This window comes from Hirsutella rhossiliensis (assembly GCF_020360975.1).
Source record: "Hirsutella rhossiliensis strain HR02 chromosome Unknown scaffold00007, whole genome shotgun sequence".
NCBI classification, from domain to species: Eukaryota; Fungi; Ascomycota; class Sordariomycetes; order Hypocreales; family Ophiocordycipitaceae; genus Hirsutella; species Hirsutella rhossiliensis.
In genome coordinates this window covers 985,743-999,252 of record NW_025408673.1, presented here as the reverse complement: position 1 = coordinate 999,252, position 13,510 = coordinate 985,743, and the positions used below count along the sequence as shown (strand labels likewise).

Below are 13,510 nucleotides of genomic sequence, written 5' to 3'. Positions count from 1 at the left end.
ATAGCGCGTCCGCTAGGTTTAATTTACCTATATAATACTTAATCGTAAAGTTAAATAGTACTAAATATATATACTATCTTACTTACCTCCTATTTAAGGAGGTCTAGCGTATAAACGTCTAAAGGTTATAGTAGTTTAATAATACCTTTACTTTATACGCTGCCCCTTTAATATAATATTACTAGTATTTAAATAACTTAATAATAGTAAATAGTTCTTAGTTTAAAATACTATAATTAAGTTCGGCTCTAGTAAACTTCCTTAACTAGAATATAATTAGATAGTAACGCCCTTTATTATTAAGTTAAGAGATAATTCTTACTATTATAAATTATAATATATTTATTTCGATATAAATACGTCTTTTTAGATTATAATATTAAAGGAGTAAGGCTCCTTAAAAAGCATCCTTAAGAGCTTAAAACGCTACCTATTTAATAAGGTTTAGCTCTATACTCCTTAGCTTCTTCTTATTCTTACTCCCTTTTAATAGTATAGTTAAGGGCGCTATAACTATAAAGTACCTATATATAAATCGTTAGTAAAAATTATAGAACCTAAGGAAAACCTAAATATTATAGTAGGTTATAGGTTTAGGCTATTAGGCTATTACCTTTACTTATTAAGGGTTTATTAATACCCTATTAATAGATAAAATAAACCTAAGGAACTTAATTAACTATTAATAAAAAGTATACTTTAATAGTTTTATATAGAGCTTTATAGCGCTAAGTCTTTCTATTACTTATCTTAAGTATTTAGTATATTCTTCTCTTATCTTAAAGTATATAAGGATATCGTTAAGGTAGACTATATAAATTATATCTATAAGCCCTTTAAGCGCTTAATAAATATAGCTCTAAAATATAGCTAGTACGTTAGTAAGTCTAAAGGGCATTACTAGGTATTCGAAATATCTATAACGCGTTTAGAAAGCGGTCTTTTATTTATCTCCTTTTTAAATTTAAATATATTAATACGTATTCTATATATTAATCTTAGAAAAATACTTAGCTCCTTAATAGTAGTTAATAATCTCTAAAATAAAGGGTAAAAGGTACCGATTCTTTTATATAACCTAGTTAAGTCCTTAGTAGTCTATATATAGCCGTAAGGTGCTATCTTCTTTTAAAATAAAAAGGATAAGCGCCTTAGCTAAGCTCTTTAACTCTTAGATTATTTTCCTTTTTATCGCGTCTTAGATTTAGTCGAGTAATACTTAGAGTTCCCTTTATAATAAAAGGTAAATCGGTCTATAAGGGGGTTCTATATTAAGGATTAAATTAATTAAGTAATCTATTCCTTTTCTAGCTAGTAGTAAGTTAGATTTATTAGCTAAGAAAGTATCTTTAAACTAGTAAAGAGTTAGTAGGATTTCGGCCTATTCTTTTTATAGAATCCCTTTATCTTTATCTTTATTTAATAGCGGGATTAGCTCTAGGTTAAGTACTATTATATATACCCTTACTTCGTTCTTATATTCTTAAAGGAATCTATAAGAGTTTTATAAGGTTTTACTACTCAGTTAATACTTAAACTACTACTATCGTTTCTATAAGATAATATAAATATATTTATCTTTTAAGGTAGTAACTAATAAAAGGATTAATACTTAATTATTTAGCGTTAACTTATTAGTACTAATATAAAAATAAGTAATTATCTTTTTAGTACCTCTTATATTTATTATTTAAAGTAGTACTAACTATACTTTATACTCCTATACTTTACTATTATTAAGCCCTAATAACTTAGGGTATAATAGCGCTACTTATAGTAATCCCTATTATTAAGTAAAGTATATATTTATAAGGTTAACGGTACTATAAGTATCTTAGTATATAGGGACTTAAGTAGGGTTTCGCCTTAATATTATTATAGGAGTTTTAAGTAACTATCCTATAAGTATTAAGCTTACTAAGAGAGAGGCGTTTACCTTAATATCTTACCTTTTTCCTATCTTATAGTATTAAGTCTAAGAGTCTTTACTAAGGTTTTTACTTTTAAAGAGTTAGTATATTCTATAAATAGGTATTCTAGCTTATTATATTAGAAATATATAATTCCTAATTAAGTAAAAGATCCTCTTTCTTAATAACGTTCCTTAGTTTAGCCCTTAGTAGGTATATTACTAGCTTACTAAGTATTAGTCGAATCGGTAGTATTTCCTTAATATTTCGGCCTAGTTTATTAGCCTCTTTAATTCCTTCCCCTATATATACTACCTTAAAGTATAGTACTATTTCTATTCTTAGTTCCTTTAAAGGTAAAAGTAGTATTAATATATCGCCTCTTATTAATAGTAGTATCTTAATATTATTAGGCGACTTATATAAGCTCTTCTTATTAATAGGTATAAATAGGTATTAAGTAAAGGTTAATTTAGTCTTAAAGTTATAGCTTTAACTTAGCGAAAAACGTAAGAGCACGCGCCTTTTTTAATAAGCGTTTAAAATACCTCTCTAAGGAGTTAAGGTATAAGCTAAACTCTAAGGGGGACTAGCTTTCTTATTAGCGAGCCTCCTTTAATTATATCGCTAATAGTATCTCCCTATTTATAGTATCCTTAATTAAGATAAGTATCTATTCTTTAAAGTATACTTAATCTATACTATATTTAGTCTAGTCGATCGGCGTCTATTCTTTAAGGTATTAGCGCTATCTTACTTTATAGTCGCTATATATATAATCTACTATATAAAGGATCTTCGTTTTATCGCGATAAAAATATCTAGGCGCTACCTTAAAGGCATCCTCTAGATCGTAAGTTTAGTCTAGATATTTCTATATATTAGTAGGTTAAGATAATTAAGCGATATTTTTAATCTTAACCTCGCCCGCGTAACTACTATTTAATTTAAGGGAGTAGGACTATCGACGCTTCCCTAAATAGATAGCGATAGCACCGGCGCGTTTAATAATTTTCTCTTTTAATTATATAACGCGATTATATAAGCGTTTCGTTTCCTCTAGCTCCTTAACCTACGCTTATAAAGCTATAAGCTTTTCCTTATAAGACGGTTATCTTATGCCTATAGGTAGCGATATCTTCGATATAGTTATAACGCTATCTATAGTAAGGGTCTATTCCGAGGATATATCTTCCTATTCTTTATCTCTTAAATAGATACTTAATATATATAATAAAGAGGCCTCGACTAGTTAACTACTATATCGCGCTATAAGAGCGTTATATAGTCTTCTTTAAGTAGCTATCTCTATTAAGTAACTAAAAGGGGAAGCTTTAGAAATTATAAGGGAGTATATATTACGGTATAATTAGTTAGGTAGTAAAGATAGCTAGAGGCATTATACTATATATATTATATTCTCCTTATTATAAAACTAAAGCTTATAAGAAGAAGGGTTTTTTCTTTTTTATTAGAATAGCGAGTAGTCTATAATATATAAGTAAGGTAGGCACGATTCCCTACTAATACCCTACTAATATATTAGTACTATATACCTAAGTGCTTTATTAGCCTATACCTCTTAGTAGCGCTCTTATACTATTAAAGTAAATTTTACTTATAAGGTAGCTAAGCGCGGTCGCGGTTATAACTTCCTAAGGTCTCTTAGTCGTAAAGTATTAGTATTCTTTATAGGAAGAGATTATACTATAAATATCGTTTTAAAGGCTAGCTTACTAATATATATTCCTTATAAATATATATATAACTTATTATTCTTTATATCCTATTTATAGGTAGTACTTTATAATAATCCTTTTTTATTCTTTTAGGTTATCTATAACTAATATAGGTCCTTTTTCTTCCTTCCTAGGGAGTTACTAAAGCTTTTAATCTTTAACGTAGAAATTTAAACTCTTTAAGTATAGCTTCCTATAGTCTTATTTAAAAAGGCCCTCTAGCGATTTTAACGTTTAAAAGAAGTCTATAATGATTCTTAATTCCTTTAAGTAGTCCCTTTATAGCTTAGTCTCTTATACTATATTTAAGTAAAAGTCTATAAACTCTTTAATATTACCTTCTATTTCCCTATTTAATATATTAAAAGGTCTTTTAGGCTTTCTTAAGAGTCTATCGGCTATACTATTCTTCTTACCTTTAACGTATTAAATAGTAAAGTTAAAGAGGAAAATATAGCTTATCTAGCGAGTTATTATAGCTTTAAAGACGTCTTTAAGGGTATCTTTTAGTTAATTAACTAAGACTTATACGTTAGTTTCTAGGATAAAATATACGCTATATAGGTATATACTTAGTCTCTTAAGTATACTTAATATAGCCTTATACTCCCTCTTTATTATATTATATTTAGTTTCTACTAGTAACTATATTTTACTTTTAAACCTTATAGGGCGCCTCTTTTTATCGACGATTTATATTAAGACTACTCCTTAGCTAAGTTAACTAGTATTATATATTAAAATAATATCTCCTCTTTCTAGGCTAACGGTAAGGGATACTAAAAAAACTAGATTAGTAATAGCTTCCTTAAAGGCAGCTATTACTTTTACTTATTTATCTCCTTACTCTTAATAGACTTCTTTTTTTAGTAGGTCTATAAGGGGTTTTACTAAGATAGCGAACTATTTAATCTAGATTTAATAGTATCCTATAATACTTAGGAAAGCTTTAATATATATTATATTAAGGTATCTTATTTATTCCTTAATCTTAATAACTTTAGCTTTTATAAGGCACCTTTTATTTATTCTATAGATATAACTAATAACCTTAGTTACTTACTAGTAGAATTTTAATTTAGCCCCTATAATTATATAACCGGAGAGTTTAACGTTAACTAAGACTTTATTAAGGTTAATAAGGTATTTAAAGATAAATCTCCTTACTTTTAATTCTCGCGAAGAGAGATATAAGAAGTATATAAAAATGCACGAAGGTAAAATTAAAAGTAAGGGGTTAGATAGGTAGGGCAAAGAGATTTAAATCTTACGGGGGCAGTAATTATAGTAGGGGAGTGATTGTTATATTGCTTTTATTATCCTTCTTTCCTCTATCTAACGCCCCTCTTTATACCTATCTAGTATCTTAATTAATAAAGAAGATCTTACTTAAAGAAGCTACTAATATCCTTTTAACTACCGAGCTTTTTACTAGTTTTTCCCTTCCTTTCTAGCCGTTGCCGGTATATCTATCTTATCTCTCGCTACCTCTATAAGAAGCTATCGCTACTTTTACTTCCCTTTATGCCCCTACCCTCCTTTCTATACCTCTTTTTAGCTCCTTCTTCCTTCCTCTATACTAGGTGTTTTTAGCTTCCTTAGTCCCTCGTACTAAGGGATATCTCCGAGAACTACGAAATCAAGCTACGCTTCGCGATATTAATACTACCTCTTTATTATTATACGTTATATCGGGCCCCTTAATACCTATATTATCGAGGAAATTCTTATAGATATTTAGTATAAGGTTTTATAGGATTCTTTATATTATCCTTATAAATTAGCCGACTAAGTTTATAGCCCCTTAAGGGAGTATATATATATAAGAGGCTAATAAGTATTACGAATATCGTTAAGTTATAGCTTTTAATATTAAGAGGGATCTAATTATAGCTTAAAAAAAGGTTTAAGAGGGAAAGGATCTTATATATTAAGAAGTAGTTACTAAACTTATCTATATTTATAGTAGGTTTATATCTCTTATTATAACGGTATTTATATATATAGTAGAATTAATTAAGTATAGTCCTCTATCTTTTATTATTATAAGGAAAAGGGGGTTCTTATAAGGCCTATACCCTTTTTTAAGGACTCTTATTTTTAGTTGAATTTTAAGGATATCGATAACTTTCTACTCTATCGCTTTTAAGATTAAAATTAAGGCTCTTTACTACGCCTTATATTCTATTATCCTAATAACCTATAGGGGGGTATAAAAAGGTATAAGTAATAAGCGTAGGATTAGGTAATCGATAATATAAGTAGAAAGATCGGTCGAAGGAGTATAGGGTAGAATTTCGTCCGGAATTTATAATAAGTATATAAGGGACTAAATAATATATTAAAAGAATAGCGTTATAAAAGATACTTATAAACTTACTTATTATATCTACTACTCCTAGGGAAATCCTTTATCCTTTATAGACTATTACTCGCCTACTAGTAGACTAATTAGTTAGCTTTCTAGTATATTCTATAGTACTTAAAAAGCTCTATCTATAGTATATCCTCCTAACTTAGTAGGTAGTCTAATTATAACGTAATAGTTAACGTAAGACTATAGGTTTTAGTATAAGTAGTAGATTTAACTAGAATATTCTATGCCCTACCTATTCTCGTATCGCGGATATCTTCGCAACCGCTAGGCTAAAATAGGCAATAGGGTATCCGTTCTACTCGTAATTAACTTATGTATTTTATATATATTTTATTTTATTAGGATAGGCTTATCTTAACCCGCTTTTCCTAAAGGAAGGTATAGATATCTAGTAGAGGTCTTTATCTTTAAGGGTTATTCCCTTAGACTATATTATAGAGCCTCTTTTTACTAGCTTATTCTATAGAGCCTCCCTATGCCTATTATTTCTTTATAATAGTAAAATAAGAATATAAAGGTATATTCTTATAATTTTTAATAAGCTTAATTTCCTTTCGCTTTTTTTAAGAGGAAGGAATCTTCTAAGATATAACTTCTAAGCCTATAAGGCTAGTCTAGAAGAATTAAATAATTAAGCTTACTAAGGAGAAATTTAGTTAATTTATTTTTAAATTCCGACCTATCCTTAAAAAGGAACCTTTTAAGAAGTTAGCTTTCCCTACTAAGAGGAATAGGTTAACTATAAAAAGAGACGGTCTTCTTTAATATATATAACTTAGTTACCTTAGCCCTCTAGCTTTATATTAGCTAGGCTAGTAGTAGGGCGTTTAAATTAAAGGCCTTAAAACTATTAAATATAAATACTCTAGCTAAGGGGAGACTAAGAGATAAATTTCTAGATAAACCCTTTTATAGCTAGACTAGCTATATAAGGAAATTTAGGTCTATTAAACTAATATCTTTAAGGACTATAAAAGCTTTATTAAGGTAATATTTTTTATAATTAGGTTTTTAAGGATAATTTTCCCTTATTTCTTAGAGACTTACTTAAGTAAGTATAACTAGTTTACCCTCTAAGACTTTATTAACTAAATTAAATCCTACTTTAGCTATAAGGTAAAGAAGATCTAGTTTAATAGAGAGCTTTTTATAAAGGATATCTTAAATTAGCTTTAAAAAAGGTATATTTTACCCTTCTTATTAATACTAAATACCTAGGCCTAAAATAAAGGGGTAGAAAGATTAAGGGGTACTATAATAAAAAGGCCTTATATAATAAGACTTACTATAAAGCTTCCTTATAACTTTTAAAGGGAAATTATTAAAGCTACTTATTATTTATAAAACTAAACCCCTAAGGACCTTAAGGACCTTAGGAGCTATAAGGACTTAAAGGACCTTATAAAGGAAACCTAGGAAATAGACTAGAAATCCCCTTATAAGCTCTTTATAAAAAAGAGGGCCTTACTAGCCTACCTTTATACTTATAGCTATAAAGTATATACTATACCTACCGATATATAGCTAAAAAGAAAGATAAAAAGAAAGCTTAATTTAAGAGCTTTTATTAAATACTTTATTAGTTATAGCTCTATAAATATCTTTTAAATCTAGATTCCTTTTCTATAAAAGGTTATTTTAACTAAGAATATAATGTTTAATAAATATAGCTTCTTCGACGAATAAATAGATTAATAGCCCCTTTTACTCTCTTAGCGTTAGCTAATTTAAAAGATCTAAATCCCCCCTTTTTAATAGTCTTAAAAAGAGGTCTTAGATAAAGAAAAAAAAGAAACTAATATTAAAGTAATTAAAGATAACGCTAACTTTAAAAAAAGGAAGCTATTAAATTAGACAATCTTAATAAAGAAGGAAACTATAGTAAAGCGGTAAAGCTAGAATACGCTTACCTTCTTATACCTTCTTTAATAAAATAAAAATAAGATCTAAAAGTAAATTCTTTTTATTAGTCTTCTTACTTTAGCTCTTAAAGGGGTAGGAAAGGTACCTTTCTCTCTCTTAAAGGATTATCTAGCTACTATTTTATCCTTACTTTAGGAAGTAAAGGAAGGTATAAGGCCTAATATAATAGAATTATAACCTTTCTCTTATTTCTATTAATTTTCTAACTTTTATCTTATACTTATAAAAGATAGTTCTTATAAAGTATTTATAGTAAACTAGCTTTTTAATCTATAGTTATTAGTAAGGAAGGTATATAAAAGAAACCTTCTAGACCTCTTAGTAAACTAAAAGTAGCTAGAAAAACACCCTTTTAAAAACTAGTTTTTCTAGGCCTAGAAAGACTACCTAGCCTTATATAAAGAGATAAGGTCTTTTAAAGAGGTTCTTAAAAAAAAGGTAAAAGGAAAATAGGCCCTTAGCTATAAGTAGGTCTTTATCTATAGGATTTATAAATATAGCTTCCTTTAAAAGTAGAAGGCCTAGCTAGTAATCTATAGGAACTAGTAGGAAAAAGGGGATCTTCTTACTAAGGTAGCTACCTTAGTAAGTATATCCTTTTAGACCCTTATAGCTATAGTTGTCGCGAAGCGTGGCCTGATTTCGCAGTTCTCGGAGATATCCCTTGGCACGAGGGACCTAGGAAGCTGAAAAACAGGTTTTGAGGAAGGAGCTGAAAGGAGGTGCAGAAAGGAGGGTGGGGGCATGAGGGGAAGCAGAAGTGGCGATGGCTTCCTATGGAGGTGGCGAGAGATAAGACGGATGTGCCGGCAACGGCTGGAAAGGAGAAAAAAAACCGGCAAAAAGCTCGGTAGTTGAAAGGACATTAGTGGCTTCTTTAAGCAGGATCTTCTTTGTCAATTGAGATGCTAGACGGGTATAAAGAGGGGCGTTGGATAGAGGAAAGAAGGACAATTAAGGCAATACAACAATCACTCCCCTACCTTTATTGCTGCCCCCGCAAGAATCAAATCCTTCTGCCCTGCCTGTCTGACCCCTTACTTCCAATTTCACCTTCGTGCATTTTCATGCACTTCTCGCATCTCTCTTCGCGAGAATAGTAGTAGAACTTAACCTTAAACTTAATTAAATAAATACTATAAACGCTTTTATTAACTACCCCCTTAAGAAAGAAAAAGAAGTTATTTATATATATCTTTCCCTTAGTTTCTAATAACTAGAAAAGCTTTTATAGCTAAGGAAAGCTCTATATTAAGTATAGAGATTACCCTTTCTTTAGTAATAGTATTTAAAAGGTTCCCTTAAAGCCTTAAGCTTTAAGAAAGTCCCTTAAGAACTATATATAATATAAAAGGGTATAATTACTATTATTTTCTACGTCGATAATATTATCTAGGCCTACCTAAAAGAGGAAGAAGTAACTATTAAGGAGGCTATAAAAGGCCTATAATAAAGGTATAAGATAACCTAGCTAAGGGAGCTAAAGTAGTTCCTAGAGATTTAAATCTTATAAAATAAGTTCTAACGGACCATCTAGCTTACCTAGGATACCTATATTAATAAGGTCGCCTATAGATTCTTTCTTAATTCCCTTAATAAGAAACTTCCCTTTTCGCTTATATTAAATAAAGATCTTTTACTTAATCTATCTTTTTAAGCTAGGGAGTAAGAGAAATACCTATATTAATAGAAGGTAGGCTCCTTACTTTTTTTAGCTACTTTATTAAACTAGATATCTCTTTTATAGTCTCTTAGCTAGCTAGGTATAACTAAAATTCTAGCCCTAGGTACTAAGAAGTTATAAATAGAGCTATCTTTTATCTTTATTTAATAAGATTATATAGTTTATACTTAGGAGGGTAAGGAAGGAAACTAGCTACTAAAATCTTCTTTTATTTAAGCGATTTAACCTTTATAGATAATTCCTTAGATAGAAGGAGCTTATAAGGGTATATTATATCCCTTTTTAAAGGAACTATTACTTAGAGAGCTTTAAAGTAAGTTACTATTATAACTTTAAGTATAAAGGTAAAGCTACTAGCTCTTTTAAAAGTATTAAAAGAAGCGATTTTCCTTAGCTAGCTACTTATATCTTTATAACTATAAATTCCGACCCTATTATTAATAAAATATAATAATATATAAACTATACTAATTCTTATAGAAAATATAAAGCTATTAACCTAGCTATAGTATATTAATATCTATTCGTATTAGCTATACTAAAAGCTTTAAAGGGGACTTATTTCTATCTATTAAGTTCTAATAGTATTAATAAAAGTAAACGGTCTTATAAAGCCCTTACTAAAGTAAAAGCTAGCTATCCTTTTTATAGTAAATATAGCTAGAAGATATCTAAAAGAAGCTATCTTTAAAGGCCTGCCTTAAGAGTCTATTAGAAGAGCTAATAGTCTATATAAGAAGGCAACGTCTATAGCTAAAGAAAAGAAAGAGGTTTTTCCCTTTAAAGGGCCCCCTATTTTAATTAGGTTTTCCTTCTATAAAGGCCCCTTATCTTATAGGACTTTCTCCTCTTTAGGCCCCTATTCCTTAAGTAGGTCTAAAAGAGCCTAGGGGCCTAAAAGGGCCCTTACTTTCCTCGAGTAAAGGGATAAATATAAAGCTAAGAACCTCCTCTATACGCTTACTAGCTTAAAGCTATATTAGCTATACTTTTAAGGGGCAAGCTATAGCTAAGGGGGTATATCGTAAAGTATAGCTTAATTTCGTAGTTCTTAAAGATATCCCTTAGTAAGAGGGACCTAAGAAGCTAAAAGACCGGTATAGAAAAAGGAAAAAGGAGCTAAAAAGAGGTATAAAGAGGAGGGTAAGGGTAAGAGGGGAAGTAGAAGTAGCGATAGCTTCCTATAAAGCTAGCGAGAGATAAGACGGATATACCGGTAACGGCTAGAATAGAGGGGAAAACCTAGTAAAAAGCTAGGTAGTTAAGAGGATATTAATAGCTTCTTTAAGTAAGATCTTCTTTATTAATCGAGATACTAGATAGATATAAAGAGGGGCGTTATATAGAGGAAAGAAGGATAATTAAGGCAATATAATAATTACTCCCCTGCCGCAACTACTGCCCCCGTAAGAATTAAATATCTTTGCCCTGCCTATCCGACCCCTTACTTCTAATTTTACCTTCGTGCATTTTATATGCACTTCTCGCATCTCTCTTCGCGAGAGAATTAGCTAAATCAAAATATAAAGTGTAATTAACCTTCATATAACGGATCCATCCCCTCGGGCGTCGTCGGACGCGTCGCCTGATGGCGCGTTGCAGCCACGTCGTTGGTTGCCTCTTTCTGCCACTGTCCGTTCTATTGTCAAGCCGCCAATCACCATGACGCCCAGCCAAGAACCTACAGCAGAAGGCGGGCACGCGGCGCCGGCTCCCTCGGACAACTCTGTCAGCTGTGTCGTTGAGACGCGCAATGCCGAGAGCGAAGGTGCTGCAGCCGACCGCCTCGGGCTCAAACAAGACCTCCTGGGCGCTCTATCAGGCATCCAGACGTCGGGGTCCTTTGCGTTGTTTGGCGTGCTGCCCCGGCCGCCGCCTGCGGGCATCTTCGTCGATGGCATCGGCGACATCGCCATGCCGCTCGGGGAGTCTCAGACGTCCCAGCTCATCGCAAAGGCCCGCCAGGCGCCCTATGGCAAAGGGAGCACCACCATTGTCGACACTGCCGTTCGGAATACGTGGAAGCTGGACGCAGAGCAGTTTGCCTTGCGGAGCTCGGCGTGGCCAGGCTTTCTTGGGGCTTTGTGTACCCGCGTGGCCCGGGACCTGGGGATCAACTCGACCATCACGGCCAAGTTATATAAGATGCTCATCTACGAGAGAGGTGCCATGTTCAAAGCACATACTGAGTTTGTGTCCCCGCCATCCAAGGGGCCTGATTCTCTGCCCTGTCGCCTGACCATGGCCGCATAGCACCGAGAAGATTCCGGGCATGTTCGGCACCCTGGTCATTTGCCTGCCATCGGCACACCTGGGCGGAGAGGTGGTAGTCAAGCATTATGGCCGGAAAAGGGTCCTGAGGACGTCCGAGGCCGCGCAGTCTTTCGCCAGCTGGTACTCGGACGTGTCGCACGAGGTCCTTCCTGTTACCTCAGGTGTCCGCTGGGTGCTAACCTACAACCTCGCCCTCGATTTAGACGCGGCATGCCCGTCGGCAGGTCTACAACGGTCCGAGACGCGCGCGCTCCGCCATGCTCTAAGACGGTGGTTTGCCGAGGACAAAGCGTCGCGTCAGAGGCACTTTGTCTACCACGTGCTGGACCACGAATACACCGAAGCCAACGTCTCTCTCAGGGCCTTGAGGGCACGAGATCTGGCTCGGGTTCAGGCTCTCAAGGAGGCGTCCGCCGAGTTTCCCCTTCACATCTTTCTCGCGCTGCTGGAAAAAGAGGAATCCGGAAGCTGCGAGTACGACCACTGGGAAAGGAGGGACTACTCCCGGTATTATGATTGCGACGAGGACGACGAAGAGGAAGAAGTAGATGAACCAGGCTACCATAACCTTGAGGAGGTCTTCAAGACACGCTACGGAGTCAAGACTCTTGTTGACTTGGACGGCCGTATGGTGATGCAGGGTTTGCAGCTTGATCAAGATGACATCCTCCAAGGAGTACAAAGGGTATATGGGCAACTCGCTATTGCTCCATTAGTTTGAGTCCGAGCCCAGATTCTGGGCTGACATATTAATTGCCACAGGGGCCGACAGCGACGCATTGGTATCGCGCCACGGTATGACCCGAGTCCTCCTCGTGTTCAGTCGCTTGATTGCTGAAGCGACCACAACCTAGGCCGTCGCGATGGTCCCTTGCGACTGGATCGTCTCTTTCTTCAATTCCGGCGATCCTTCTCAATGCCATTCCTCGTCGCGCAGCAGCCTTGCGCTACAGATCCGCTATCTGGCCAGAGCATGTTTGCGGCCCGAGGCGCCGGAGCCTTCCATCATCGCTCTGGTAACCCTCTGCGAGAAAGCGTGGGCTCCCCAGCACGACACGAGCTACGGCCACGGCGCGCAGCAACCGTCGGTGGATGCCCAGGGCAGACGCGACGTCCTCAAGGTTGCGGTCCAGCGCGGACGACATGCCCTCTTCGAACAGGCTGCTTTACACCACCAGGGCCTTTTGACGCTCGACTTTTTCGCTTGGATGCGGCAGCGGCTGGCGATTGGTCATGGTGACCCCGATGCACTGTTCAACGCCTTCCAGAAGGGGTATGCGGATCAGTTTACCAACTCAAAGCTGTGCGTCAAGCTAACCGCAGTAGAATCTCCTCTGCCGTTTCGTCGTATCCGCATTTCGCAGACCAAGTCAGGGCAATTTCGAACCTGGCGCCCATGCCGCGCGACGCCTCGACCTCCGGCGCCGTCTGCACGTCTCGTTGCGTCCTTGATTGGGCTCGCGGGATGCTCAGCTCTTGCCGTGCCTGTTCTCCGTCTACTTGATCGTACGATTTGTTCCAAAGTGCCTCCACATCAAACAAGCCGTTGCTCCAAAAATTGAAGTATATCTGCGGCGAATCTACACTTTTCTTGCACACATGA

General features: G+C 34.6%; 1 protein-coding gene across 1 annotated transcript; it reads left to right on the top strand.

Moving 5' to 3' along the window:
* Positions 1-11,295: 11,295 nt before the first annotated feature.
* Positions 11,296-13,411, top strand: HRG_06845 (2OG-Fe(II) oxygenase superfamily domain-containing protein; the record flags this gene model as incomplete). Its single annotated transcript, XM_044865316.1, has 5 exons — positions 11,296-11,822; positions 11,887-12,592; positions 12,670-12,702; positions 12,762-13,180; positions 13,234-13,411. The coding sequence occupies 5 exons, from the start codon at positions 11,296-11,298 to the stop codon at positions 13,409-13,411; spliced, it is 1,863 nt and encodes a 620-aa protein (XP_044719278.1).
* Positions 13,412-13,510: the final 99 nt, after the last annotated feature.